General features: G+C 42.7%; 1 protein-coding gene across 3 annotated transcripts in view; it reads left to right on the top strand.

The window, feature by feature from the left end:
• Positions 1-27,992, top strand: part of SAMD12 (sterile alpha motif domain containing 12) — a 927,470-nt gene that overhangs the window by 268,506 nt on the left and 630,972 nt on the right. For all 3 annotated transcript variants that reach the window (XM_077493250.1, XM_077493249.1, XM_077493251.1), the window contains exon 3: positions 3,672-3,801. In XM_077493250.1, the coding sequence (XP_077349376.1) occupies positions 3,672-3,801 (130 nt within the window). The remainder of the gene's footprint in view (positions 1-3,671; positions 3,802-27,992) is intronic.

Here is a 27,992-nt window from a genome sequence, read left to right as displayed (position 1 = left end):
ACGGACATTCCAAGACAGGAGTTTCACCTTAATCATTTAGTAGGTATGAGAATTATTCGTCGGGCAGGATTAGAACCGGTCCCCAGGGCTGGGCATTCTACACTCCAGCAATCATTATACCATACAAATAGGCCAAACTTCAGTTTGTACCTTGTAGATTCATTACTTGTACAACATGCTAAGAATCAAAAACATTAACCTTAACCAAAACTTATACAAACCCATAACCCCCCTCCCAGCTCTCAGCTGCCCAAACTCTGCCGGAGCATAGATCCCAAAACAGTTTGAAACATGGCATAGTATACAACTAGCCTTGGGGGTGAACGTTCGCTGGACAAGTTCTCAGCGATGGGACTTGAGTCATCCACAACATATGATGGTGTTAGTACAGTGGCCTGGACACAAACTAAGCTCTACGAACATAACCTTTGGTGTGCAATGCCCACTGGGCCCACTGGATGTAATGTGTACGAGGGGTCAGGAGTCACGTATGATGTCACCCGCAGCCATCTTGTTGGTTGGATCTGAGTGCAACTGAATGTAAATATATGTCTGTACTTTTTATTAATAAACATTACAAGCGGAGAGCATTAGATCGTTTTGTTATTTTTATACATGCGATCAAATATCTTATTGAGTGTGGATCTGAGGACAGAATCTAGAGTGGGTATTTGTCTGCCTGGTAATCTGTTTATTGCTCTATGACCTGTTTCAGGTGGAATTTTGGAGGTGAGAGGCCATCTTTATTTGTGGTGGAGGGATCATAGTCACCTGATCTATCATAATTTTTTTATGTGTTTCACCTGCACCAATCAGTGATTTATGTTGTCTCCACATGCAATAGTTGGGACTTTTCGTTTATATACGCATGTTATAATTTATTATGGTCCTTTTTGAATAGCGCAGCACTGTTTTACTATAATGTGTATTACGCTACATGTTTTAAAATTAACAAAATATCTCATTAAGTGTATGTTGATTGGTTTGGTCAAAAGTTACAGCGTCTAAAAACTATGATATATATTGAAATTGTTATTTACTTATTTTTACTAGTAATGGCGGTGATCAGCGACTTATAGCGGGACTGTGATATTGCGACAGAAATGTGGACATTAACTGACAATTTTGACACTTTTTGGAACCAATGACACTAATACAGTGACCAGTTCTAAAAAAATATGCACTGTCACTGTTCTAATGACACTGGCTTGAAAGGGGTTAAACATCTAGGGAAATCAAAGGGTTAAATATGTGCCTAACCAATGTTTATGTGACACTGGCTTGGAAGAGGTTAAACATCTAGGGCAATCAAAGGGTTAAATATGTGCCTAACTAATGTTTATGTGTTCTTTGTATTGTGTTTTTACTAGGGAAAGTAATAGATTTTATTCCCTGCTTTTGCAGGTGAAGAAAATCTATTACTTCCCCACTGACAGGACAGGGCTCTGCCTTGTTTACACAGGCAGGGCTCTGTCCTGTGTGAATTATTGATGATCCCAGGGTGCTGGCGGTAATCCATTGGTCAGCACCCAGTGATCCACATCTGCTGTGCTTAATCACAGTGTGGCCTGTTCACCGGTGGCGCATGCGTGTGCCCCCTACCTGGAAGTGTCAGATCATGTACTAGGTATGTGATATGATACAGCTGAGCCGCCTTGCCGCTGTATATATGCAAGTTATATGTCAACAAGCGGTTAAAGTTGAATAATACCTTAGGTGTAGGCCAATTATGTACCAATCATGAAACCTGACAGGAAAACTCCCATAAATCAAAGTCTTAAGACAAGAAAAAACAGCTCCCATATATGCATTTCATCTGTCTTTCACTGCTTCCTTGATGATCGTTTTTAAAGTTCACCTTTCTAATAAAATTTACAATTTCGAGTTTAATTCAGGTGCCCTACCTATAGGGCCATTGCAATTTTTCCACCGTCTAGATAAAAAAAACACTAATGGGAGAGATCTGTGTTTTCCTGCCTAGTATCTGGAATGCCCTGGAATGAGGGCTCTCCCTCTTTTAAGATCCATCCATGCCAATGCTCGCCTTGTCACAGAGAAGGGAATATGTAATGTGTATATGTAATGCTTGATAATTGGAGAGTGCTCATTCCCATGATGCTTGGAGGACGCACAATGTAAGGGGTGTCCTCCATCACAAGCAAGACAGCACATCTCTCCCAGTAGTAGTTTTTTTTAGCCAGGCTGTTGGTAAGCCATGATAGTCTCACATATGGAATTCACATTAATCTCCAAGTTTTAATTGGAATGAGGTTTGCTTTCCCATTTCATATGGAATGTAGAACTGGGATAGGGAGTAGAATATTCTGTACAGACAGTAGCAATAGCTCAGCACAGGGGGCTTCCTCTGAGGGTACAGCCCTGGTAGCAGGTCTGGAACAGTCCCTCTAGAAAAAGGAGCATAAAGGCAACAGTCTCTCTCCTGAGAATTATCTGAAGCCCCATACACACGATCAGAAATTCTGCCAGCGAAAGTCGGATGTGAGCTTTTGGTCAAAAATTCGAACTGTGTGTATGCTCCATCAGACTTTTGCTGGCAGAATTCCAGCCAGCAATAGATTGAGAGCAGGTTCTCTATTTTTCGGTCGGAAAAAGTTCCAATCGGAAATTCCGATCGTCTGTACAAATTCCGACGTACAAAATTCCTACACATGCTCGGAAACAATTCGACGCATGCTTGGAAGCATTGAACTTAATTTTCTTGGCTCGTCGTAGTGTTGTGCGTCACTGCGTTCTTGACGGGCAAAAGTTCAGAGAACTCTTGTGCGACCGTTTGCATGCAAGCCAAGCTTGAGCGGAATTCTGTCAGAAAAAACATCCAATTTTTTTCTGATGGAAAATGTGTTCGTGTGTACGGGGCATAAGGCCTACTGACTGTGATCTAGGCAATCTGAAGACTTTCCTCCAGCTTTGGCTAGCACTGGCACAAAGTCTTCCAGGAGGGTCCTTTTTGGGTGTTGGATTTGGTGTTCGTGCGACCTTGGGGTGATCCTTGAGGTCCTTGAGTAAGCTAGAATCATCCAGAACTTGATAAAGCTTCCCCTAAGCCTTGGAAGGTTTAACAACATTTCCAAGCTGGGCCACGCTCTAGCAGGCAAAGGACCCTTCTACTCTCTGCTGTAACCCTTAAAATATACGTCTCTCAGCCCCCTGCTGCCCGATTTTCCGACTAAGGGTTAGCTGGGTCTGTATCCAGGCCTGCTCAGAATCTAGCCTCTCCACCCGCTATGTTCCAGAGACTTAAGGAAAGACAGGACTGAGACAGACAAGCCTGCAGCTGTACAACCAGAGTAGGCAAAACCAGGCAACAGTTGCTGTCCAGTAGTACATGCTGCCCTGTTGCATTCTAAACATGGGAGGTATTTGCACAGTGTTCTCTGGTTAGATGAGATGGAGAGCATGACATCACCACCCCACCTCTCCACCGTGTCCAATCAGCGAATGCCTTGCATTCATTGGGAAAAACATTCAGAATGCAGTAGGGCAGCCGCTCGCCACAAGACCCAAAAGCTAGTGGAGATCACTGAAGTGTAACCATATGTAAAATGCCATACCTGGAATTCTCTTTGAAGTTTTTTTTTTTTTTGGTTTGTATTTTTCTAAACCGTGTTCTATGAAAAAGTGTAACAAATATGTTTTTTTCTTTTTTTTAGCCCACTATACTTAAAGCAACCAAACCCGTAGCATTTTGGACACAGCATGATGTGTGTAAGTGGTTGAAGAAGCATTGTCCAAACCAGTATCAACTCTACCATCCTTCTTTTAAGGAGCACGATATAACAGGTAAATTATACGGCGATTCATTTGTGTTTTACTTTCTGCATAGAATGTCAAAAATTCAGGTAAGGTTTTACTGACCAACATTAGCTAAAGGAAATAGAAAATACCAATAGCATATATCATCTAGTTGTTCTAACCAACCAATTTCAATATGTCATTTTTTATGTTTGAGACATCATTCCTCTTTTTTCTCACTTCTGATGTGTTGACAGCAGCGTTTTAAAGGCTGAGTTCACTTGTGGAATAAAACAGACTATGCAGTGAACTTTTTGCTTAATTTAAATGCCACGCCTGTAGGCCATACAAACACCTATTTTAATTTTAGCCCCAACCTGCGGAGGCAACGTACAGTACGTTTGAAGCTTGCGCCCAGCATCAGAAAAGTGAGTCCTTAACCTCATTCAAAACCCATGCATGAGCAGCTTCCTCTCCTTGTAGTGGCAGCACTGAATATAGATACTGCCACTACGGAGAGGGACTCATCAGTTGGAATAGGAGGTTTTTGGTCAAGCTTCGGGAGTGCTGCTCATGGCCTATAGTTATGGTATTTAAACTAAGTAACATTTTCTAAGTTGCACAGTGTTGGTTAGCCTATTGGCGCCTCTTGACTGCATAGTCAACTTTAGTTTTGACGGTGGCAATATGATGGGGCAAATTTGATGGGGGCCATTTTGATTGGGCAGTTTTGATGGGGGCAATATGATGGGGCAGGTTTGACAGTGGCAATATGATGGGGCAGTTTGTATGGGGCAAATTTGATGGGGCAGTTTGATAGGGGCAATTTTGATGGAGAAATTTTGATGGAGCAATATGATCGGGCAGTGTTGATGGGGCAATATGATGGAGAAATTTTGATGTATAAAATTCTTCACATTTTCCAGTAAAACGCACAGCCAACTTCTTTTTTAAATCACTGACATGCCCACATTTTTATGTTTGTCAACATAAATTTTATACCAATACGTTCACAAAGGTCATGTGTCTGTAACGGTGAAGTCGCTGTTTCGATAGAATGTACTGTTGTGGATTTATTAAGGCTTGTTTGAAGGATTCTCTCACACTGTTTCTCACTCAGGCAGCTAGCAGATAGTGAGGAGATGTTTTTTACAGCGTATTCTGGGGATGGGCAGCTAGCAGAATGGGAGATGCTAGTCAGCATTCCCACGCATTTTCTAGTACAAAAAGGTGTCTTTAAAACAAGTAATAGGTGGTTGTTAACATAGCAGGAAAAGGGATTCTGTGGAGATTAAACCACACTAAACCACACTAATACACACCCAGTTCTAAAAAAATAATTGAAAATAGTTTCTGTAGAGATCTACCTGTGAGAGAATGATTGCATCACTCCCCCAGATGGTAGCACCTGTTTATTACCTCCCACTACTAATGCCAAAGAACAGACTATGCAAGATGACATATGGATAATAAAAAATATGAGTAATGCAAATGATAACACAGAGTTGCAAGTACATGCACTTTTGTGAACTTGCATTTCCGAGTTTTTGCATTAAAAAAGATACGGTATTTTAGTTCCACTTAAAGGAAAATTGGCTTGTTTTTTTATTTCAAGCTCTAGAACAGCCATTCTCAACCAGGGTCCTATGGAACCCTATGGTTCCTCTAGAGGTTGTTAGGGGTTCTTTAAGCTAATCGTCTATTTGATTGTTCCTGCATAGTTCAAGGGCCAACACCACTTGAAAAATTCCGTAGCACGACACTATGTATCAGTTTGTAAGGCTAGCTTCATGACTACTGCTTTAAAGGGGGCATTATTTCCATTGACCACCAAAGGGCATCTTTCCTGTTGACCCCCCCCCCCCCCCCCCATTAAATGGTTTTAGTAAAAATAAATACATTTGTATATTGTTTTTTGAATTAATTATACTATATTATACTCATATTTTTGAAAAAATCATATTGTTTTTTATTTTGTTGCCGTTAAAATCCCATTTCTTTGGGGGTACCTCCTTTATCTCGTACATCAGGGATGTTGGCAACCTACTGTTCAGTTGGATGTTCATTTTTTTTATTTTTTTATATTATGGAACCCTATGGTTCCTCTAGAGGTTGTTAGGGGTTGTTTAAGCTAATCGCCTATTTGAGGGTTTCTGCATAGTTCAAGGGCCAGCACCACTTGAAAAACTCTTTAGCATGACACTATTTATCTGTAAGGCTAGCTTCATGACTACCCGATGAAATGGTTTCAGCATGGGTTTCCAGTAGCTTGAAAATCATTTTAGGGGTTCCTCTGGGGTAATAAGATTGAGAAGAGATACTCTAAAATGATGAAGATAAGCAACATATGATTGCTAACTGCTTTAAGAAGGGTAGGGTAGCCAACCAGCTTCTAGCTTCAGCTTGTTCAATTAAAGTGATTAGTAAAAAATAGTGTAGCGCTTCTTAAGTGATAAATGTAATCAACATGTGTTAGGAGAATGATCATATAACAAAGATCATATAAATAATATAAATGAGCAAAATAAAGTCCAAGAAATGGGTATAAGCTTCCGTGATAAAGCTGGCACGAAGATGGTCAGACCGTATCAAAGTAAGAGGCAAATCCTACTAAACGAATATGTCCATGTACATCAGCTTGTCTGGAAACATTAAGGAAAGTAGATAGATACTTCTTACCAACTATGTTGGACTCACACAGTCGTATGACAGTTGAGTCAGTAAGGCTTGGGGTCTCAATCTGGGACCGAGGAGTGGATCAAGGAAGGTCCGTCAACTTGGTGGGGAAACTCCAAAAGACTGTATGCCCAATGATGAATCTCACCGATGGAACTTCAGAATGGTTTGGAAATCCAGCTCAGATGCGGCCCATTACACACCGATACTCCAAATACCCCAAGATGAAGGGGAAGGTATTTTGGGGGTTTTTAGACCAAAAAAGAAAAAAGGAAGAAAGAGCTCCACATGGTGCGGGTCAGGCGGTAAAAATGGTAATTTATTAAAAGTCAAAAGAATTACTAATGACTTAGTGATCACAAAGCGAATAGAATAAAAATGAAAATAAAAGCAATGTAGGATGCCAACAGCTAGCCCGACGCGTTTCGACACATATGCCCCTGTCGAAGACATATGTGTCGAAACGCGTCGGGTTAGCTGTTGGCACCCTACATTGCTTTTATTTTCATTTTTATTCTATTCGCTTTGTGATCACTAAGTCATTAGTAATTCTTTTGACTTTTAATAAATTACCATTTTTACCGCCTGACCCGCACCATGTGGAGCTCTTTCTTCCTTTTTTCTTTTTTGGTCTAAAAACCCCCAAAATACCTTCCCCTTCATCTTGGGGTATTTGGAGTATCGGTGTGTAATGGGCCTCATCTGAGCTGGATTTCCAAACCATTCTGAAGTTCCATCGGTGAGATTCATCATTGGGCATACAGTCTTTTGGAGTTTCCCCACCAAGTTGACGGACCTTCCTTGATCCACTCCTCGGTCCCAGATTGAGACCCCAAGCCTTACTGACTCAACTGTCATACGACTGTGTGAGTCCAACATAGTTGGTAAGAAGTATCGATCTACTTTCCTTAATGTTTCCAGACAAGCTGATGTACATGGACATATTCGTTTAGTAGGATTTGCCTCTTACTTTGATACGGTCTGACCATCTTCGTGCCAGCTTTATCACGGAAGCTTATACCCATTTCTTGGACTTTATTTTGCTCATTTATATTATTTATATGATCTTTGTTATATGATCATTCTCCTAACACATGTTGATTACATTTATCACTTAAGAAGCGCTACACTATTTTTTACTTTTTGCTTGTTCAACTTTGTTTGTTTAGGTGTTGGCTGCTGTGCTTTTTGTGTACATTTGATTCTAGCGCAGTGTTTTTCCCCCTATTTTTTCAATTAAAGTGATTGTAAAGGCAGAAGGTTTTTTTTATCTTAATGCATTCTATGATTTAAGATAAAAAGCCTCCCGTGTCCAGCAGCTCCCCTTCAGCCCCCCCAATGTTTACCTGAGGTCCATCTAGATCCAGAGATGTTGGAGGAGTGTCCCGGCTGCCTGGGACTCCCCTCCTCATTGGCTGAGATAACAGTGTGACACCACTAGCTCCCACTGCTGTCAAAGTCAGTCAGCCAATGAAGAGAAAAGGGGGCGGGACAAGGTCACGGCACTGTGTCTGAATGGACATGGGGAGCAATGGCTCGACTTAGGTGCCCCCATAGCAAGCTGCTTGCTGTGGGGGCACTCAGCAGGAGGGAGGGGTCAGGAGCACCAAAGAGGGACCCGAGAAGAAGTGGATTGGGGCTGCTCTGTGCAAATCCACTACACAGAGCAGGTAAGTATGACGTGTTTGTTATTTTTAACTAACAATAACCCAAAGACTTTACAATCACTTTAAGTTTTGACAAAAAACCTGGAAGCTGATTGGTTTCTGTGCAAAGTTGCATCAGATTTTGCACTCTCCAGTTTTAGTAAATCAACCCCTATGGTTTATTTAAATTGTACTGATTAGGGCTAGGAAACACTGGCAATTTGATAAAGGGGTTAACGCCTTGGGTCTTTTATTTATTACAGATGGGAAATCCGGAAGGACAATAATAAATTTATATCAGATACACTCACAAATCTGAAACAGAATACTCATAGATTATATAAAACATAGATCTGTAACTAGATATTCCAAGAATGCATGAAATTATATTAATGAAAAGCATAGTCATGCCTTTCAAAGCAAGCTTTGCAGATTCAGCATTTCCTACATGGGCTCCTTGGTTCCTTCCCAAATTTTTGATATAAATATATATATATATATATATATATATATATATATATATATATATATATATATATATATATATATACCGTGAAATGTAATAAGAACTATAAATATAGAATAGAAATAGGCTTTTTTTTCCTCTATAAGACTAGGAGATAAAGGAAAAAAGTGAGTGGAGCAAAAAAGAAACATATATTGGGAAAATAGAAAGAAGGGGGGTGTCTTGTGTAGTTGTGACTGGGTGATTTATGAATAAAGAACCAGCACATAAGATGATATCAAACCATACCAAATCATTCCCGCAGCTGGAATCACCCTATCTCCCCCCGACAAGTTCCAAAATCACAAATTATATATTCCCAACGCTTTGAGTTATAACCTACTAGCTCCCAACACAACCAGTGTCCTTCGACAATTTAAGGTGTCCATTCAAACGCAGTGAAAGTTATAAAATCTTCAATATATCCTTCGTGTAATATTCAGAAGGAATAAATGCTCACTAGATGATCAGACCCTCATAAATAAATGGGTCATATCAGGCATGTGATTAAGTGCATTCATGGCCACCAGGTGTCCCTCTTCCTCTTCTCATTCTATACATCCATCTTTTGCTTTTTATTTTCTCACATCAATATATAAAAAAACAGAAAGAACAATCATAGTGTAGTATTTCAAAACAATCAAACAAAAAAGTGAAAAATAAATATGAGAGTGCATCACCCAAGTATCCTTAAATAAACTGTGCGTGCACTCAGTCTTCCTGTCAATCCAACCACCGGTGTGTCACACCCACATGCGATGGACTGTCACCAAAAAGAGACCCATAAATGACATAGAGTCATATGTAGCATATCATCACCAGACTCTCCCTACTTGAGTCACCTCATATACCCCTAAGATACATTACAAAATAAACTGCCCCATAATTTAATATAATTCAGAATCAACCGCTTTATTTAAAACTATGCTTGCATAAAAATATATTAAAGATAATGCACTCAAAAACAACAGTGGTGGAATCACTACTTCCGGTTCTGGCCAGATGTGCTGACATCACTGCCTCGATGCGTTTCACTGTATATACTTGACAGTCAGACAGAGACAGCAGGGCCTTATATCTCACATTGCTGACATACAGATATTAGGCAGTAGGCACACCCTATACCAGGAAGAGCTTTTCTATTTTTTAGGAGGAGTTCAGGACAAAGGTAGATGTTTCAGAATACTGCTTAGGCACAAGTAATGTTTGTAGATGTTCCCTTTAACATAGCAAATCTCCACTTTTTGAGTTCAGATCCACTTTAATATAGAATTCAACTCCTTCTAGTAGACTTCCTCCACCTTACAGAGGTAAGAGGGACTCTGATGAGGACCTGGATGTAAGGAAGGACAGGTGCAGACTGAATTTATTTTTCTTCGACCTTCATCAATGGTTCAAACATATTTGGAGTTGACTTGCTTTACTGAAGTTCTTTCTCTGTGTAGCACTACCCCTGAAGGGGTTACTGGTAAAGACAGGTTTGATGTTCTACTGACACACCAGGTTTTTTATTTTTCTTATTTATAGCGGGATGAACAAATTCAAACTCCTTAACACTCTATACTCAGTTGGTCTACGGGAGACAAGAGACATGAAAAGTGTAAACTGGTTGATTATGAATTGGCAAGATGTGTTTTTTGAACAAATACAATCAAAGTCTGTTAACCTTTCACAATTCATCACTGACAGGGCTCTGTGCTCAGCTGTTAATTGCCAAAGACTCTTCATTCCACAGTGACTAACCTGGTCTTAAAGTGGTTGTAAACCCTTACAAACCACTTTGACCTACAGGTAAGCCTAGATTAAGGCTTACCTGTAGGTCCAAGCAATATCTCCTAAACCTATATGGTTTAGGAGATATTTGCCCGAAAACGGGCACCGCTGTCTACGGCGCATGCGCCGTAGACAGCGGCGCGCAGGCGCACTGAGCGCGGCAGTTCCAAAAATGGAGCTGCCGCACTTGTCGACTCCCGTGCGCATGCGCGGGAGTGACGTCATCGCGGCTTCGCCGAATGACAGCGGCGGAGCTGCGAGACGCCACCAGCAAGATGGATGCGGCGGACTACAGGGGACAGCGGCGACTTCGCTGGCTCCTGTGTTAGGTAAGTGACACATAATGGGCTACTATGCGATGCATAGTAGTCCATTATGCTTTACCTTTGCAGGGAAAAAAAGAGGAAGTAAACTCATCAGGGTTTACTTCCTCTTTAATTTCCTGCTTGTCAGCTAGAGCTGCTGGTTATATAAACTCCCTGGATCAGATCGTCTGTGCCTTTGCCTTGGTCAACATATCCGGACTCTCTCTGTTGTGTTTTCCTGTGATAGACTTTTGCTTGGCTGACTTCCCTTCTGGTTCCTGATCCTATTTGCTGCACCCGACTAAGCTGATCTCTGGACCCCTGTTTCTCTGGACCCCTGTTTCTCTGGACCCCTGTTTCTCTGGACCCCTGTTTGTTCTGACTACCCATCCTGGTTACCGAACTCTGGCTATATTTTGAGTATGTTTGCTCTGTTTATACCTTTTTTACCATTTTATTAAATAGTGTGATTTTTACTGCACTTCTGTTTCAGTCTGAATCATGATTCCTGATAGGCAAAGGCCATGAATTCAGTAGTTGCAGGCAATCAACTTGTTGGTAATATTTTTTCCAGATTGGATGAGCAGGATCATCGCATGGATCAGTTTGCCATAGCAGTACAGACGCTCCTGAATCTCACTGCTCACCTGGAATCTCGCACTGTGGCTGCTCCAGGACAACCTGTGTTGCAGGCCACCCCTCCTGCTGCTCCAGTCTAAGGTGCAGGCCCCCGCCTCGAGTATTACCTCTATAAGAGGTATGTCTGGTTCTGCTCCGCTTCCCCAGTGATTCAGGGGCGATCCAGTTCAATGCAGAGGGTTTCTCAACCAGGTTGAGATATACTTTGAGATGCTGCCCCAGGCATTTCCCACGGACAGAAGCAAAGTAGGCTTTGTGAAATCTTTGCTTTCTGAGATAGCCTTGGCATGAGCAAACCCTCTATGGGAGGTGCAAAAACCTGTCCTCCTGAGTTACCCAGAGTTTGTGGCTTCCTTTAAAAGGGTATTTGACGTTCCCGCATGCTCCACTTATGTCCATTAAACAGGGTAAGAGAACTGTTGTCAATTACGCCATTGACTTCTGTACTCTGGCAGCAGAGGTTGCTTGGAACAATGAGGCCACATGGCCTCTCGGATAACATCAAAGATGAGATAGAAGCCTGAGAAATACCCTTTGAGCTGGAGAAGTTGATCATGCTTGCCATTCTTATTGACTACAGACTCCGAGAGAGACCTTCCTTTAAGGAGCACTTGCGGAAGCCTCATGTACATTTGGCTCTGAGCTTTGTAGCCCCACCCTTGCCTCCCTCACCTTCCATACCTCCTGGTACCGAGTCTGCCAGTGAGGTAGAACCCATGCAGTTGGGCTTCACACTTCTCTGCGGATGAGAGGGCCTTTAGGAGGAGGGAGAGATTGTGCCTTTATTGTGGCCAGGCAGGTCACTTTTTGAAGTATTGTCCTACCAAGCGTTTCCTTCAGGAAACGCTTGCACCTAAGGTACTGTAGGGGACAGACCTTAGGTGGCATTGTTATGTTCCCAGTTATCCAGAAGGATAAGCCCTGGTTCGGGATACCCTTTCTTGGTCTGAGTCGTCCATCGAGATACAGTCTCTAATCGACTCTGGGGCTGCAGGCCTCTTCATAGATGGTACCTTTGTGTCTAAGCACTCGATTCCACTGCAGTTTTGTGCCACTCTACTTGCCATTGAGGCTATTGATAGGAGACCTCTATAGCCTGCCCATGTGACTCATGAGACTGTTCCATTGACCATGGCCGTAGGAGCTCTTCACCAGGAGATAATCAAATTCCAAGTCATTTCCTCACCTCATTTTCTGGTGGTTATTGGTTATCCTTGGTTACAGAGGCACAACCCCTCTTTTTATTGGCTTCCTACTGAGGTGCTTTCCTGGTCACCAAAATGCAGGTAGACATATTTTCTGAAAGAAGCTAAGGTCTTGTGCACCCCTTCACTCTCCACCCTGCCGAAGGAATACTTCAAATTTTGCGATGTCTTTGTCAAAGGTCAAGCCGGTAGTTTGCCTACGCATTGGTCGTTTGATTGCACAATTGACCTTCAACCTGGTGCCATACCCCTCATGGTCAGGTCTACACTTTGTCTATCTCGGAGGAAAAACACATGGAGGAGTGACCAACGCAGTTTCTCAAGCATTCATCTGAAAATCCTCATCTCCTGCTGTTTCAACGGCCTACCTTATCTCCTGCGTGAATGCAATTATGAGACGGGGACAGAGGCATCTCCTCAAATGTAGCACTATGTCGGTTCTTATTCTGACTGCCCATAAGAATCTTACATTCTTTTCTGAGGCTAAACGCCTCTCTCCCAGAAGGGCGTGATGAGCGCTTTTCCTGTCAAGTTTCAATTACATAGTCTCATTCTTACCCGGTACTAAGAATGTAAGGGCTGTTTCATTGTAGTGACAGTTTTCTTCCACTTCCAAGATGGAGTCTGTTTCTGTGATTCCTTCTGATCGTATTCTGGCTACGGTTCACACCAGTCTAACTTTTCCTTTTTGGGACAAAATTCTTGCCGCTCAGATCCATTCTCCTCCTGAGAAACCTTGTGACTGCTGCTTTGTCCCTGAGAGTCTTCGTACTGCCATGCTCCAGATTTACCATTCTCCTAGGACTGCTGGCCACCCAGGGAAGAGTCAACTCTTATGGGCCATTTGCCAACAATTCTGGTGTCCTAGTCTACGTGCTGATGTAGCCACCTTCGTAACTGCTTGTTCCATCTGTTCTCCGAGTAAGACACCACGACAACTTCCAGTGGGTCTCCTACAATAAATACCCAATGGAGAGAGGCCTTGGACCCACCTGTCTATGGATTTCATTGTGGAGTTACCCAACTCTCAGGGCAACACAGTTATCCTTATAGTGGTTGACCAGTTCTCGAAAATGTCTCATTGTATTCCACTTAAAAAGAACTGGCTTCCATTTTTGCTCGCTTTTGCTTACATGGGATACCCAAGATGATCGTCTCGGACAGGGGTAGCCAGTATGTGTCCAGGTTCTGGTGAATCTTTTGAGCACAGTTGGGAATTCAGCCTTCTCTTCTGCTTATCACCCACAGTCCAATGGGGCCACAGAACGAGTCAACCAGTCCTTGGAACAGTTTTTATGTTGCTACATTTCTGACCACCACCATAACAACTGGTCAGACCTCTTACCTTTGGCGGAGTTTGCTCAATAATGCTGTCAATACCGCTTCCAGATTGTCTTCATTCATGGCGAATTATGGTTTCCAACCATCCATGTAGCCTGACTCATTTGTTCCTCAGAGCATTCCTGCATTGGAGGAGCATCTCTGTGGTCTTCATTCCACTTGGGTACAGGTCCAAGAGTCCTTGTGACGTACCAACGATAGGCACAGACTCCATTCTAACTGCAGACGCCTACCTGCGCCTTCCTACCAAGTTGGAGAAAGCGTCTGGCTGTCTTCTCACAACCTCTGACTCCCTGTTCCCTCATTAAAACTCCTTGTCCTCCTGCACAATCAATACTACCCTCTTTTAACCCAGCTACTATAGAGGAAGTCACTAAACTTTTTTCTAACGCCCACCTAACCTCCTGCCCCCTGGACCCTGTTCCTTCTCAAATACTACGGTCCCCATCTGGCTCTATCCTACACTCTTTAACTAATATCTTCAACATCTTATGCTCCATACACACGGTCGGACATTCTGACCACAAAATCCGTCGGATTTTCTCAGAAGGATTTTGGCCCAAACTTGTCTTGCATACACACAGTCGCACAAAGTTGTTGGAAAATCAGATCGTTTGGAACGAGGTGACGAAACAAATATAGCTTTCGTCTCCAATTTTTTTCTGAGCATGCGTGGCACTTTGTGCGTCGGAATTCTCTACACGATCGGAAAAAGTCAGATCGGATTTTGTTGTCAGAAAATTTTAGATCCAGCTCTCAAACTTTTTCCATTGGAAATTCCGACAGAAAAAGTCAGATAGAGCTTGCACACGATCAGATTTTCCAACAACATAATCTGATGGGACTTTTTCCATCGAAATATCCGACCATGTGTATGGGGCATAACTCTCTACTGGCATCTTCCCCAACCCTCTAAAACATGCACTAGTCACTCCCATACCAAAAATAGGCCTCACTAAACCCCACCAGTCTTAACAACCTAAGACCCATTTCTTTACTACCTTTTGCCTCCAATCTCCTTGAACATTTAGTCTACAACCGACTGAGCGACCACGTCATTGAGAATAACCTCCTTGATCCCCTTCAGTCTGGATTTCGCCCACAGCACTCCAAAGAAACTGCCCTCCTAAAACTCACAAACAACTTACTAACAGCCAAAATCAATGGTCATTATTCCGTACTCTTACTCTTAAAACTTTCCTCTGTCTTTGATACACTTGACCACCCCCTCCTCCTAAACTCAATTTGCTTGGTCTCCATGACTGAGCTCTCTGTTGATTCGAATGTTACTTATCTCATCGCACCTTCAGTGTCACTCACAACTTCACTTCCTCCTCTCCAACTCCTCTTACCGTTGGGGTCTCCCAAGGTTCTGTCCTTGGACCTCAATTATTCTTGATCTACACGTCCTCTCTGGGTCAACTGATAGCCTCCCATGGCTTCCACTTCCATTTATATGCTGATGACATCCCCGTCAGTCTCCTCAGGCATCACTGATTTACTAACAGACATATCAGCATGGATGTCAAACCACTTCCTCAAACTGAATCTATCTAAAACCGAGCTCTCCCCCACGATCCCCTTCCCCTGACTTCTCTATCAAGATCAATGGCACATCAGTCCGTCCCCACATGCCAGGGTGCTAGGGGTAACCTTAGACTCTGAACTGTCCTTTCAGGCCCACATCCAATACCTGTTCAGTAATGCCGTCTTAGCCTCCGCAACATTTCCAGATTGCGCACCTTTTTAATCCCTCCCCAACCAGCCGCCGCAGTTGTACTCTGGCAGGATGGCTGCCCTGTGCGAACCGACGTAGCTGTACGTCGGTTCGCCTTTTGACCACTAGGGGGCGCGGGCGGGTCAATGGAAGAGTGACGCCGCAGCCACACTCCCAGGTATGAAGCAGTGATGATTACTTTATTTAAGATAAAAATCCATCAAGATACATCATGAGACCTCTATGCAAGCATGGCAAAATTAACGCGTTTCACAAATCAAGGGTCGCTTAGGCAGAATGACATCTCCCAGTACCCCAAGAGCTTGGTATCCAAGTCTGTAGGCTTAGTGTAGCTTGGTTTTCTCTTTGCTGGTGGGGATGGGATGTGACACCAGCATAAAGACTTACAGGGGGATAGCAACCAGATGCATTCTAAACCTTGCTTTTATCCGGAACCGGGCTACACTTGTAGGACCAAATCATATCATGCTGTGAACAGAAAAATCAGCCTGTGATTTTTTTTGTAAAATATGAGATGTCACCTTATACTGAAAAATTTGAAGAGCCCTGTCCTGTAGAAACAATGCTGTTCCTCCATAAATACTGTATAGTATACAGGGAGTGAGTACTGTCACCCCCAGACAGGAAGTCTGTTACTGGCAGGATCACCAGGTGAAAATAATGGAAGAAAAGCCTGAAATAAAAGAAACCTTATGGAGTTACCATGTCTAAGGACTCATAAGCTGCAATATACTGTAGTATAGAGTTTTGGTAGGGTTTAGATACACTTTTATTAGGACAATTTTCAAAGTTCAGATTTTTATTAAAATATACATGCAGTAAAGTTGAAACATGTATTTTTGTTTTATTTTTTCACATGTATATAAATATTTTCAGTATTTAGTCTTTGATTTTTTATTTTTTTTCCAGTGCATGGAATATAAAGGTATTTCCCTGACCGAAAACCCCATCTGTTTTCTTAAGTAGGACTTTTCGATTCAGAGGATGTTGCTTTTCTCAATGGGATAAAATATCAGAAGTAGCATAAGGTCTAGCCTTTGCTAGGCACATCTTTTAAAACTGTGTTGTGTTGGAAAGCTATAGCTTAAAAAAAAAAAAACACACAGAAAATACTTTTCTCCGGGAACAATATGGCACCTGACCTTGAATATGATACCTTTGAATTATGGTTATATTATTTTTTTAATAGCAACAGTCACCTTTTCAGTATGTTACAGTGAAAAAGTGCAGGCTGTGGAAGACACGGGAGTTTGTTTTTGTAGAAAAAAATGTAATTATTTTAAAATGTAAAAATAAACCAAAGGCAGCTCTGTTTTAGAGAAAACTATAGAGGTATATAGACTATAGAGTCTTCAAAATACAAAACAAATAAAAATGAGACTTTTGGGTCAGTTCAGACAGTTCAGATTGGACAGTCAGAGAAATCTTACTGCTTCTAAATATGTAGAAGAGATTGTTGGCCATTGTATACAGATTAGAATATGCGAAAAAACTTTTAGTTTCGGATAGATTCCTTATGTTACTAATTTCATTTAGTTTCGGAATTCTTTTAGTTTTGTTTTGTTTATTAATTTTCAAATAAATTCCACATTTTCTGAATGATTCGAATCCGGATCGATCTCAAAATGATTGGCCGATTCGAACTCTATGTGAAAAATTGCTGGTTGTTAAGGAGCGGGGCCAGGAAACCAGCCTGCTGCGTCCTTAACAACCGACGTCTTAATAACTGTCAGTGGACTTCCCCACTGACAGCTCAAATGTAAACAAAAGAATTGCGACAATGAAAATTTTGAAAAAAACAGCATGGGGTCCCCCATCAAATCCATACCAGGCTAGGAAAGCCCCACCCCCATGTGAGTGAATAAGGGGTACATACATAGTACCCCCACCCATTCATCAACAAAGTGTAAAAAAAAGAATAATGACAACATTTCGATCATTTTTTGATGGATCAGAATTCTAATCGTTCCGAAAATGTGAAATTCGTTACAAAACGAATATATGAAATTAATTTAACCGCTTGCTGCCCGTCCACCGTCAAATGACGGCGGGCGGTGCGGCTCTTATTCTGGGACAACGTCATATGACGCGGGGGCGTGCAGCATGGCAATCGAGGCTGCGCCGTGTTGCTAGGACACGGCGCAACCCCGATCTGTGCAAAAAGCCACTTCCGTGGCTCTCCAACCATCTAATCGGCTGTGTCCAATCACAGCCGATCACATGTAAACAAGGAGATGCCGGTAATCAGCTCTCCCCGCCTCACACTGACAGAGTGTGAGGAGAGGAGAGCCGATCAGTGGTATCTCTTCACAGGGGGACATCTAGATATGTAATCATATAACAATAAATAAATACAGTGTCACAAACATTGCCCACCAATGCCAGTGTCTAGTGCTCACCAGTGGCAGCAATCGGTGCACACCACTGCCCACAAGTGGCACCAATCAGTGCTCATTAGCAATGCCAGTCAGTGCTAGGAATCAGTGCTTCCTAACAGTGCTGCGCATGGATGCCCATCACTGCTGCCGATCAATGCCCATCAGTGCCACCCATCAATGCCCATCTGTTCCGCCTATCCATGCCACCTATCAGTGCCCACCAGTGCCGCCTATCAGTGCCCATCAGTGCCACATATCAGTGCTCATCAGTGCCACCTATCAGTACCCATAAGACCGGCATATTAGTACTTCCTCATCAGTGCCCAAAAGTGCTGCCTCATCAGTGCCCATAAGTGCCACCTCATCAATGTCTATCAGTTCAGCCTATCAGTACTGTCTCATCTCACATCAGTGAAGGCAAAAAAAATTACAAAGTTACAAACTTTACTGACAGAAAAAAAAGGAAAACATTTTTTTTTTCTAAATTTTTGGTCTGTTTTTTTTTGTAAAAAAAAAAAAAAACAGCAGTGATTAAATACCACCAAAAGAAAGCTCTATTTGTGTGAAGAAAATTATAACAAATTTGTTTGGGTACAGTGTAGCATGACCGCGCAACTGTCATTCAAAGTGCGACAGTGCTGAAAGCTGAAAAATGGCTTGGGCAGGAAGGGGGTGTAGGTGCCCGGTAGGCAAGTGGTTAAATGAATTTCAACAACATTCGTTACTATTTCATTCGGAGATTCAGATCCATCCGAGTCTCCAAATATCACAAAATGTGTCCGAATTTATATTTATACCAAAAAGAATTGCACAATTATGAAGCTCTTTAAAGCCACAGTTATCTAAAGCCCCATACACACTATCAGATTTTCTGATGATTTTTTTCCTTCAGATTTACCAAAACCATATAATATGAGGTCAAACTTTAGGAGTTTCAATTTGTATGCAGTCAGGCAGGCCCTTGCACCACATGGTTTTGGTAAAATCTGAAGACAAAAACCAGCAGAAAATCTGATAGTGTGTATGGGGCTTAAGGGTTCATGTTGATGGACACTACTTTTTAAATGCATTTGAAATGTTTGTCCAATACAGGTCAGCAAAATCCCATTGACTTTAATGGAGCAGTACACATGACTGAGCTTAACCTGCTTTTCCTTAAGTTGCACTTGTTTATTTGAATACAAAATGTCCTATTGTGTTGAAGTGGACCTTCAGGCAAACACTTGAGTCCCAGAACTGTTTTAGAATAGAGATGGGATCAGGGGCTTTTAAACATACCTCTTAGCTGCTATAGCGGCTGGGGGTGTGTGCAAATTTTTTTATGCCAACTGTTAGTTTTCTGGTGGAATTGATGCAGGTGGCTTTGACCTGCCACAACCGCCATGTTTCCTGGGATCTGCGCACTCATTGGTGGTCCCAGTACTGGTATGGCGCATTCTGCCGGGTAGAGGGAAGAGAGATCAATAAATGTCCATTCTATGATCTTCCCTTCCTGCTATCAACACAGAGGTGACTCCATTGGATTCAGTTGAGGACAGGTGAGACATTAGGGGTCTTTTAGACCCCTGATGTCTCATTAAAAAGAGCCTTTCACCAAAAAAAAAAAGATTAGTTACACCAAAGCACCTAAGGTATATAGGGGACAGAAGTTTGTTGCTGTTTCTTGGGTGCACGCAATAGGAAGACTTGACATATTGGGTATCTATTTACTCGCGGCAACCTTATGTTTCATATTTTACCATAAGATTCAAAATTATTGCTTAATATATTGAGATAATGTGTTTGCATAAACTGCTGTATTGTGTAACATAAAAAAAATTGGAACTGTCACTATTTTATTATCCAGGGAGTCTGCTTTCAGAAAATATTCAACGTTTTTGGGGTTTATGTACTCTTCAGATCTAAATAGATTTTTTAACCTCTTGCCTGAACGTATAACTTACATATGGCTCTACTGCACCAGATCATGTACCGTGTGATCGGAGCAGAGATCAGTGACGTGCCACACACAGCCACGCCCCCCCCCCCACAGTTAAAAATACACCCCAGGACACACTTAACCCCTACACTGCCACCTAGTGGTTAACCCCTTCATTGCCAGTGTCATTTACACAGGAATCAGTGCATTTGTATAGCACTGATTGCTATATAAATGACAGTGCTCCCAAAAATGTGTCAAAAAAGTGTCCGCCATAATGTCGCAGTCAGAATAAAAATCGCTGATCGCCTTCATTTAAAAAAAAATTATTATTAAAAATGCCATAAAACTATCCCCTAAAAATGTTTTTTTTATATATTTTTGGGGGATATTTATGATGGCAAAATGTAAAAAATAATGCGTTTTTTTCAAAATTGTCGGTCTTTTTTTGTTTATAGCGCAAAAAAAAAAAACGCCATGGTGATCAAATAACACTACAAGAAAGCTCTATTTGTGGGAAAAAAAAGAACATCCATTTTGTTTGGGAGACACGTCGCACGACTGCACAATTGTCAATTAAAACGGCGCAGTGCCGAATCGCAAAAAGTGCTCTTGTCAGGAAGGTGGTAAATTCTTCCGGGGCTGAAGTGGTTAAACATGTAAAAAGAAAAAAGGGGGGGGGGTGGGATCCAGGACTAAAGTGGTTAAATTCAGCCTTTTCTTGCTAAAAGCTGCATTTTCATACAAACACATCTGTATAAGACACAGTTTGACAAGAATACGTGTCGGCACGAGTCTTAAAGCAGTTATTTATACATACCATTTGGTCCAGGATCCCCCCTAAGAAGCAACAGTCCACATTTTGGCAGAAGAGAGTTTGGATTAGCCTTTATCAGGATGAAGTCTAGACTGCATAGTCATTGGATCTGTCATATTAGACCTCTCTGGGTTTTCCAAGGCCTCAAAACTAGATTTAGACAGTATACATTTCTTAAAACATTGCAGGGGGTCAACCTGCTGGGTCAGAATCCCTAACGTGCTTCTGTAGAAGATTTTTGTAATCCTCAGATTGTTGGAACTTGCATACATTCAGAAGCTATTACTTGACATATATATAAAAAAAAAAAAAAAAAATGATCTGACTTTTCTTCAACTTACATTTTCTGCATGCTTGTTCTGGTTAAGTAAAAGTCAGGAAGCTTGCATTTACAGAAGGAGGCCAGGCTTGACAGTTTTATTCAGTTATTGTGTGACATACGAGCGCCATTGTTTACAGCAAGGGTGTCAAACTCAGTTTCATTGCAGGCTGCATCAGCATTATGGTTGCCCTCAAAGGGCAGTTTGTATCTGTAAGACTATATAAACGATAAACTCTATCATATTAAAAAAATTGCCTCTGCATTCCATTCAATAACCCCACCCCCTTACATCAGATATCAAGAGCCCCCCACCATCACAAGTCCAAAGTTAACCACCCTCTCTTACATCATAGTGCATGCTCCTTACTTTATGCTGCTGCTGGGAAGAAGCTTGGGGCAGAGCTGGGAAGCAGAAAAGGCAGGGTCTTGATGAGGACCAGGAGAGGTGCGAGGGCCACTATTGAAATTACCTGGCTGGCCAGATTCCGCCCAGAGCCTTGTGTTTGACCCATGTAGTCTACAGCAAGGGTTCTCAACCTCAGTCCTCAACAGGCCATGTTTTGGGAACTTCTCTTAGATAAAATGGCTTACCAAAATACCAAGCCATTGACTCTGATTTAAAGCAGCTGTGCAAGATAAAGAAAAACCTGCAAACATGGCCTGTTGGGGGTACTTGAAGACTGAGATTGAGAACCACTGGTCTTCAATATTGTACTATGAGCTTGGGCTGCATGTGATGCACCACTATGGAGCATGTCTATGACAGCCTGGGTTCACAGGAAGTGGGTGTCATGATGTTGGGCGTCATTGTTGTAAAGGCATAAGTTTTTTTTATCTTAATGCATTCTATGTATAAAGATAAAAAACCTTCTGTATGTAGCAGCTCCAGCACCTCCTAATACTTACCTGAGCTCCATCTCTCTCCAGCGATGTCCACGAGTGTCTAAGCCAGTGATGGCGAACCTTGGCACTCCAGATGTTTTAGAACTACATTTCCCATGATGCTCAATTACACTGCAGAGTGCATGAGCATCATGGGAAATGTAGTTCCAAAACATCTGGGGTGCCAAGGTTCGCCATCACTGGTCTAAGCCATCCAGAACACTCCTCCTGATTGGCTGAGACAGAACAGTGGTGCTATTGGCTCCCACCAATGTCAGTCAATGGCAGTCAGCCAATGAGGAGAGAGAGGAGGCAGGGCCAAGCCGTGGCTCAGTGTCTGAATAAACACACAGAGCATCAGCTCGGCTCGGGTGCCCCCAAAGCAAGCTGCTTGCCGTGGAGGCACTCGGAAGGGGGGAGGGGCCAGGAGCGTCGGCAAGGGACCCCAAGAAGAGGAGAATCGGGGCTGCTCTGTGCAAAACTACTGCAAAGAGCAGGTAAGTATGACATGTTTGTTTTTTAAACAAAAAACAGAACTTTAGTATCACTTTACCCCTTTATGACTTCCTAACACATATGTGTTGAGTGGCTGATATTTTTCTGCTGAGAGCATTCTCACTGCACACTTCCAGCACAAAGACCGGTCAAGGCCGGCGCTACCACAATGATATTGAGGTTAGGAGACTGAAATGGCCACTCCAGAACCTTCAATTTATTCTGCTGTAGCCAATGACGGGTCGACTTGGCCTTGTGTTTTGGAGCATGGTCATTTTGGAATGTCCAAGTACATCCCATGCGCAGCTTCCTGGCTGATGAATACAAATGTTCCTCCAGTATTTTTTGATAATACTGCATTCATCTTGCCATCAATTTTGACCAAATTTCCTGTGCCTTTGTAGCTCACACATCCCCAAAACATCAGCGATCCACCTCCGTGTTTCACAGTAGGAATGGTGTACCTTTCATCATAGGCCTTGTTGACTCCTCTCCAAATGTGGTGTTTATGGTTGTGGCCAAAAAGCTAAATTTTGGTGCCAGAGGGTTTGAGGCTTGTCTCTGTGATGTTTGGGATACTTTGTGGCATTTGCATAGTAATGGCTTTCTTCTGGTGACTCGACCATGCAGCCCATCTTTCTTCAAGTGCCTCCTTATTGTGCATCTTGAAACAGCCACACCACATGTTTACAGAGTGTCATGTGTTTCACCTGAAGTTATTTGTGGGATTTTCTTTGCATCCCGAACAATTTTCCTGGCAGTTGTGGCTGAAACTTTAGTTGGTCTACCTGACCGTGGTTTGGTTTCAACAGAACCCCTCATTTTCCACTTCTTGCAGTTTGAACACTGGCATTCTCAATTCCTTGGGTATCTTTTTATATCCCTTTACTGTTTTATGCAATTCAGCTACCTTTTTTCGCAGATCCTTTGACAATTCTTTTGCTTTCCTCATGACTCAGAATCCAGAAACGTCAGTGCAGCACTGGATGATAGATGCAAGGATCTTTCAGGAGTCCAGAAACTCATTGACCTTTTATACACACACACACACACACACACACACACACACACTAATTACAAGAAAACAGATCACAGGTGAGGATGGTTACCTTTAATGGCCCTTTGGTTCAACTTGTGTGCATGTTATCAGGCCAAAATCTTCAGGGTATGTAAACTTTTGACTAGGGTCCTTTGGGTAGTTTCTGTTGTCATTATGATTTAAAAAGAGTAAATGCAGTTGATTGATAATAAATGGCTTCAGCCAAAAACTAACCATGAGTGAAAGAAATGTTTTTGTGTTATCATTCATATTCTCTGAAAAATGGCCAAGAAATCATAAATTCTGCCAGGGTATGTAAACTTATGAGCACAACTGCATACTGTTAAAGTAATACTAAACCCACAACAGTAAAATCAGTCTGTATACAAAATAAAGCATGCTTGTTATACTCTGTTTGATCCTGTCTTCTACGATCCTACCCATCTTCCACTGTCCCCAACCCATCTCCTTATAGAACAGAGCCATGGGGGCACTATGCATATGCTCAGTTTGGTGTGTACTGCTAGAGAGTTTTTTGTTTTCTTTTCGGGAGAGTGCAAGTGATCAGCACAGGGCCAATCAACAGGTCCTGCAGCCTCATAGGACAGTCAGAGTAGAATGAACAGTCAGAGTAGAAGGAACGGTCCTCTTAAAAGCTTTAACCCAGGGGTGTAAAACTGTCAGCCCTCCAGCTGTTGCGGAACTACAATACCCATCATGCCTCTGCCTGTGGGATTCATACTTGCAACTGTCAACCTTGCAATGCCTCATGGAACTTGTAGTTCTGCAACAGCTGGAGGGCTACCGATTTGACACCTGTGCTTAACATGCTCTGCTGGACACTGATAGAAGTCACAAGACTGCTATATACTGCTGATGAGAAAAGGTATTTAGCAGTTCTTACTTAGTAAAATAATTGCATGTTCTATGTACATTGGGGGACTAGATATAGTGAATGCAGGGTCCTGGGTTTAGTAACACTTTAAAATAAATACATGCACATTGTATTTTCTGCCAAAAATGTGTATCCAGTTGTATAATCCAGGCACACTTGCCAGACAGTATAGTGTCTCCAACCTCTATGTTGTGTACTGCAGTCAAAGTAATACCACTTGGGCTGGAATCCACCTCAGACTTATGTAGCGGTGGTTTCTGAAGAGCACGCGCTATGCGTTTTTCAAAATTAAACTTTGCTTAAACTGCAGTTTGGTTTGGGTTTATTTGTCTAAATTGGACCTCTGCATCAGTCTGGACTGTGAGATGTTCAGCCTGGCCACAAGGGGCACTGTCTCTGGTGGCAGGCATGGAACTATGGTCTGGTTAGGTGCTTAAGTTACTCTCTTTCGGGGCCAGGTCAGGGGGAGTGGCCCTCTCACTGTGCCCTCTGGGAGAGGGTATTTAAGATGCGGAAGTCAACGTGGTTCGGGGTTCCGGTCCAGTATGATGTGCTGACTTCATGGTCCTCCTGACCAGCCCCCAGGAAGGCTATGGCCTGGGGTGTGGATCCACCTGACTTTAATGTCTCGGGGATGGCTAGCCCGAGGCAAGGACACTAAAGAAGTATTCTGAGGTGGTTGGGTGCCGTCTCTGGTTCGGGAGAGAGCCAGTGTACTTCAAGCATTCCAGGGGAGGACTCTTTAGAAGAACACTACGTACGTGTTGGTTTTCTTAACAAGAGCCTGGAAGGGTGAAGTAACCGAGAGAATCCGGTCTTGTGGATATCGAGTGTTTCAAGTTTAGTTTCCCTACATGTTCTACAACAACGTCTGTGGCAGAGACATTATTTTGTACGTTCTACAACAACGTCTGTGGCAGAGACATTATTTTGTACGTTCTACAACAACGTCTGTGGCAGAGACTTTTTCCTGAGTAAACACCTTGTTGGCTGCTAGGCCTGTGAGAAAGGGACTTTCCAACCTGAGTGACCATCCAGCTGCGAATGGCTATTCTCTGGATGCAGTCAAAGCAAGCAAGTTCTTCAACGTTTTTGACTTTGACATTAAGAGTACCTGGACTTCCTTCCCAACCCTTTGATCCCAAGTTGAAAGACTGTTTAATTGACTGAGTTTTGCAAATAAAATCCATTCAAGTGGATCTGTTGTCAGTCTCGAGTTACTGGGCTATTTACCACGGGACATCCCCTAGACGTGCCACAAGGAGAACAGAAGGTAACGGTAAGCCCAAAAATAACCAGCAGCTCCTTCGGGGGGTTAGTGCTACACTTATGTAGAGAGGTGAGGGGAGGGGCACAGAAGCTGGGCCAGCTCAGACAGTAATTGGACATTTCCAGAAGAGGAGAGGGCTAGGACTGGCAAAGAGGGAGAGGGCTATGATAGGAAATTTACTCTGGGAACTTTCCACCTGGAGCAGTCAAATTTTCTAGCAAGTTCAGAGGCACATTGCAAGTGAATAAGGAAATCATTTATGGAAAGGAAAACACTGTATGTGGGCAATTAACATGATAGATTTTCTGGGCTTTAGCCTGTATTTTATTGAAGATGGTGACTGAGTCTCTTAAAGTCTGACACCCTGGTGACATTACTACGGTAGGTACTAATGAATTGACAGGATGAAAACAAGTTGAATTTTGGAGGTGGTCAGGCAAGCGAGTCGTAGATGAAGAAGAATCTCAACTCAATTTTATAATATGTAATTGTACAAAGAAGGATCTGGTAAATTGCTGATATTTATAATGCACATATAGCTGTAGAAGTGGTTCTGTATACTGACTTTATCTTTGAAAGCAACTGCAGATTAAAAGAAAAGTGCTCTACAAACATACATTAAGACCCCTTTCACACTGGGGCGTTTTTCATGCACGTTAGCGTTAAAAAAAAGCGCCTGAAAGAAGCCGCAAATGCAATCCCAATGTAAAAGCCCGAGTGCTTTCACACCGAGATCCCTTTCATACTGGGGCGTTTTTCAGGCGCTTCAGCGTTAAAAAAAGCGCCTGAAAGAAGCTGCAACTGCAATCCCAATGTAAAAGCCCGAGTGCTTTCACACCAAGGCGCTGCGCTGGCAGGGCATCAAAAAAAAGTCCTGCAAGCAGCTTCTTTGCAGCGCTTTTGGAGCGGTGAATACAACGCTCCTAAAGCGCCCCTTCCCATTGAAATCAATGGGAAGCGCCTGTAAAACGCCAGAAAAACGCTATTGGCAGCAGCGTTTTGTGGGCGCTTTTAACCCTTTATTTGGCCACTAGCAGGGGTTAAAAGCGCCCCAATAACGCTCAAAAAACGCTGGTAAAGCGCTGCTAGTTTAAGCGGCGCTTTACGAGCATTTTTCGGGCGCTGACATTGTGAAAGGGTTCTTAAAGCACTTGGGCTTTCACATTGGGACTGCAGATGAGGCTTCTTTCAAGCGCTTTACAGGCGCTTTTTTTAACGCTAAAGCGTCTGAAAAACGCCTGAAAAACGCCCCAGTGTGAAAGGGGTTTTATTATAAAGAGATAACAGACGCTTAGCCCTGGTTCACACTACTGAAACTTCTCATGCAATTTGCTGCGACGTGCGACACAGAAAGTCACATGAAAAGTAAAAATGCAATTATCTCAATGGGTGCCGCCTTAATTGCTGCGACCCAGGTCACAGCAAAAAAAAAATAGTTCCTGTACTACTTTTTCTGTGTCATCCTTGAGACATGAGTGCCATAGGCCGCTATGTTAAAATCACAAAAGTCGCAATGATCTTTTTAGCTTTTCTGTTCTGGTGGCATTCTGACTAGAGTTGGGCGAACGGTTCGGGGCGAGTAACAATTTCGGCCTGATCATTGTCTGTTCGGCGAACACCCAAATTTGCAGGGCTTTCTGTGAGTGTTCGCCGAGCGGAGCCACCTGACGACGTCAGCTGATGGCACCACCACCCCATGTTTGGTCAGTGACATCACAAGGGGCTGTGCAACCAGGTGACATCGCGGAGTGGCCCCGCCGTTACCTATATAAAAACTGTCAAACGGCAAGCCATGCATTCAGTGATTTGCCTTAGTTGACAGCAGAGTGTTTTCTTTTTTTCTTTTTTGGGTCTGGCAGTGGCAGCGGCATCGTGATTGATGGTAGGTTTATGTCAGGGGACACCGTTTTTTTGTTTTAAATAAAGGAATTGTCAAAAAATGCCTCCTGATTTTATTTATTTTTACACTTTTAATGGTGAATGGGTAGGGATACTATGTATCCCATACTCATTCACATAGGGGGCGGGATCTGGGGGCCACCTCGTTAAAGGGGGCTTCCATATTCCCATAATCCCCCCACCCGCAGACCCCTACAACCACCGGTTAGGGTTGTGGGGATGAAGCCCTTGTCCCTATGTTGAGGGAATGTGGCCTGGTATGGTTCGGGGGGGGGGCACTCGCTCATCCTCGTCCCCCCCCTTTTCTAGCCTGCCAGCCTGCATGCTTAAATAAGGGTCTGGCTTAGATTTTGGGGGAACCCCCATGCCATTTTTTTTTTACCTTTTTATTCCCGGCAATTTAAAGGTGATTTGACTAATTTTTTTTTTTTTTTTACTTTCAAAATTTCAGTTTTGCTGCAGATTCTATCCATGGTACAGATGTGCCACTTTACAA

The sequence above is a fragment of the Lithobates pipiens genome, unplaced genomic scaffold (genome assembly GCF_037356315.1).
Source record: "Lithobates pipiens isolate NorthernLeopardFrog02 unplaced genomic scaffold, aLitPip1_a1.2 Scaffold_19, whole genome shotgun sequence".
In the NCBI taxonomy this organism is placed as follows: domain Eukaryota; kingdom Metazoa; phylum Chordata; class Amphibia; order Anura; family Ranidae; genus Lithobates; species Lithobates pipiens.
The sequence above is the reverse complement of the archived record's forward strand: the minus strand, read 5'-3'. Positions and strand labels throughout refer to the sequence as shown.